Here is a 2246-nt window from a genome sequence, read left to right on the forward strand (position 1 = left end):
ATAAATAAAATTGGATGAGGAAAAAAGTGTTCTGATTCACAGCAAACAGAAGAGGCAAAGACCAATAACTTATTAAATACCGGAAAAAGCAAGCACTTCTCCCTCATGCGAAGAAAAACAAGGGGGAAGATCTACGCTGTGCAGGTAGTGGCTCCACACATCACTGTCTGGTCTGCTTCCTCATGAAGCAGAGTACAAGCCACCCAACATGAGCAATACCCACAGCACTGCGGCTCCCCCACAGTGGAAAATGCTGAAGCGAGAGCACTTATCTGATGCTCACTACAAGCAAGATGAGGTATGTTCTCCCTCAGCAGTCGTGTTACATGGCAAACAAACAGCAATCATTTCAGTTCAGGACATCTCTTCTTGCCCACTGTGAATCACAAAGCTACAACACAGCATTGCTTTGATCACTAAAGTCACTCTGTCACTTACCTTGGTGTGCACGGTAAATTTGACCTTCTCTCTCTCACTGAGTGCATCAGGTATGTCAATCTGAAGCGAGGGATCAACATTCAGGTCCACAGATACAGATCTCAGCTGAAAGACAGTTTTTGGCTATTAGTCTCAACTTCACTGCAGTGTTAAAAGTATCCCTCCAAAAATGAAAGCTAGGAATTAAAAAGCATTCTATACAAGATGATTTATAACAATAGCTCTTATATTTATTTGAAATTGTAGGGAAACCTGCTCTTTAAATGAATGAGTAGGTCGAAAATATTCCTGTATTTCTGGATAAAGGAATGAGATGATTTTATGTCTATGTGAAAAATACACTTAACCAAATACTTCAACTAAAGTGGCTTGGAACTAGACAGAATAAATAAATGCCCCAACTACAAAGAACATTCAAGAGGCATTACCAGATAGTACACAGAACTGAACTAACTTAGAAACTAAAAAAACAAATACACAAAACGGTCATGTGGTATGGGATTCCTAAGTATAAAAGAAAAATTAGCTCAAGAGAACCAATTTATAGTCAGAGATTGTTTCAAAGAGATGAAAAATCTAGACACAAGATGTAGATTACAAAAACAAAGGCCTCAATTAGGAAAATCCCAATTTTTTTTTTTTGGAAGATTTTATTTATTTAGTTGACAGAGATCACAAGTAGGCAGAGACAGGCAGAGGGAAGCAGGCTTCCTGCTGCGCAGAAAGCCCAATGCAGGGCTCGATCTGATGATCTGATCTGATCCTTACCGGAGCTGAAGGCAGAGGCTTTAACCCACTGAGCCACCCAGGTGCCCCAAAATACCACATTCTTGACACATGAGGACAAGTGTGAACACTGCCCCGGAAGCAAAGTAACGGATTTTGTTATCTAGAAATTCAGAGGAAAGGAATACCCAATTTCTTTTCCCAGTTTAAGAAGAATTTTGGAAGAACTAGACTGTTGGGGAGATGTGGTTAAAATAGCTTTCCCACTAAATCTAAAACATGATAAATATCCTAATTCTGAAAGCAGACAAGCTGAGGGTCAATCTGAAGATGTGATACAAACACAGCATGACAGTGTATGCAGAATAAGCAGCTCATCCCCCTCGCACCCAACTAGGAAACTAGTGCCAAAGCATCACACTCTAGATTACTGAACCCGGGGAATGCCAAGTGAAGACTGGCATTAAGAGGATAACAGAGCAGGGAATACGAAGTTACTTCCCTCTGAATTTCCCTTTGGAATTTTCCCCTTCAAAATCTGAAGTTTAACACCAAGTGAAGTTTAACTTCAGAAACTAGAAAATCTGGTTCAATCAGTTCTATAAAGATTAAATATATTCACATACCAAAAATGATTATTTCTCTCCTATCTTAGAAGAGAGCAGTACCCTCTTTTCCTTGTGAGCACTGCAAACTAAAAAATTTTAAGCTGCAAAAACCAGTCAGCCCTTGAACAATGGCTCTCCTCTAAGAAAAAGAAGCTTCAAATAATAAAGAATAAATAGTTCCTACTCAAAGGCTTCAGGTATTAATAAGAACACAGTATACTTAACAGTCCCTGACATCTCAACCTCAATATTTCTTCAAATGGATTCTTTTTTTTTTTTTTAAGATTTTATTTATTTATTTGACAGAGAGAGATCACAAGTAGACAGAGAGGCAGGCAGAGAGAGAGAGAGAGAGAGGGAAGCAGGCTTCTTGCTGAGCAGAGAGCCCGATGCGGGACTTGATCCCAGGACCCTGAGATCATGACCTGAGCCGAAGGCAGCAGCTTAACCCACTGGGTGGCTCAGTGGGTTAAG

At 39.9% G+C, this 2246-nt stretch overlaps 1 protein-coding gene across 3 annotated transcripts in view; it reads right to left on the reverse strand.

Annotated features, from left to right (window-relative positions):
* The window catches only part of LOC111141570 (sorting nexin 5), a 29125-nt gene that overhangs the window by 15972 nt on the left and 10907 nt on the right, over positions 1-2246 (reverse strand). For all 3 annotated transcript variants that reach the window (XM_022494215.1, XM_022494213.1, XM_022494214.1), the window contains one exon: positions 439-543. Coding sequence is in view for 2 of the 3 variants with exons in the window: in XM_022494213.1 (XP_022349921.1) it covers positions 439-543 (105 nt within the window). In the remaining variant the exon portion in view is untranslated. The remainder of the gene's footprint in view (positions 1-438; positions 544-2246) is intronic.

Source organism: Enhydra lutris, unplaced genomic scaffold (genome assembly GCF_002288905.1).
Source record: "Enhydra lutris kenyoni isolate GAN:26980312 unplaced genomic scaffold, ASM228890v2 scaffoldscaffold6, whole genome shotgun sequence".
NCBI classification, from domain to species: Eukaryota; Metazoa; Chordata; class Mammalia; order Carnivora; family Mustelidae; genus Enhydra; species Enhydra lutris.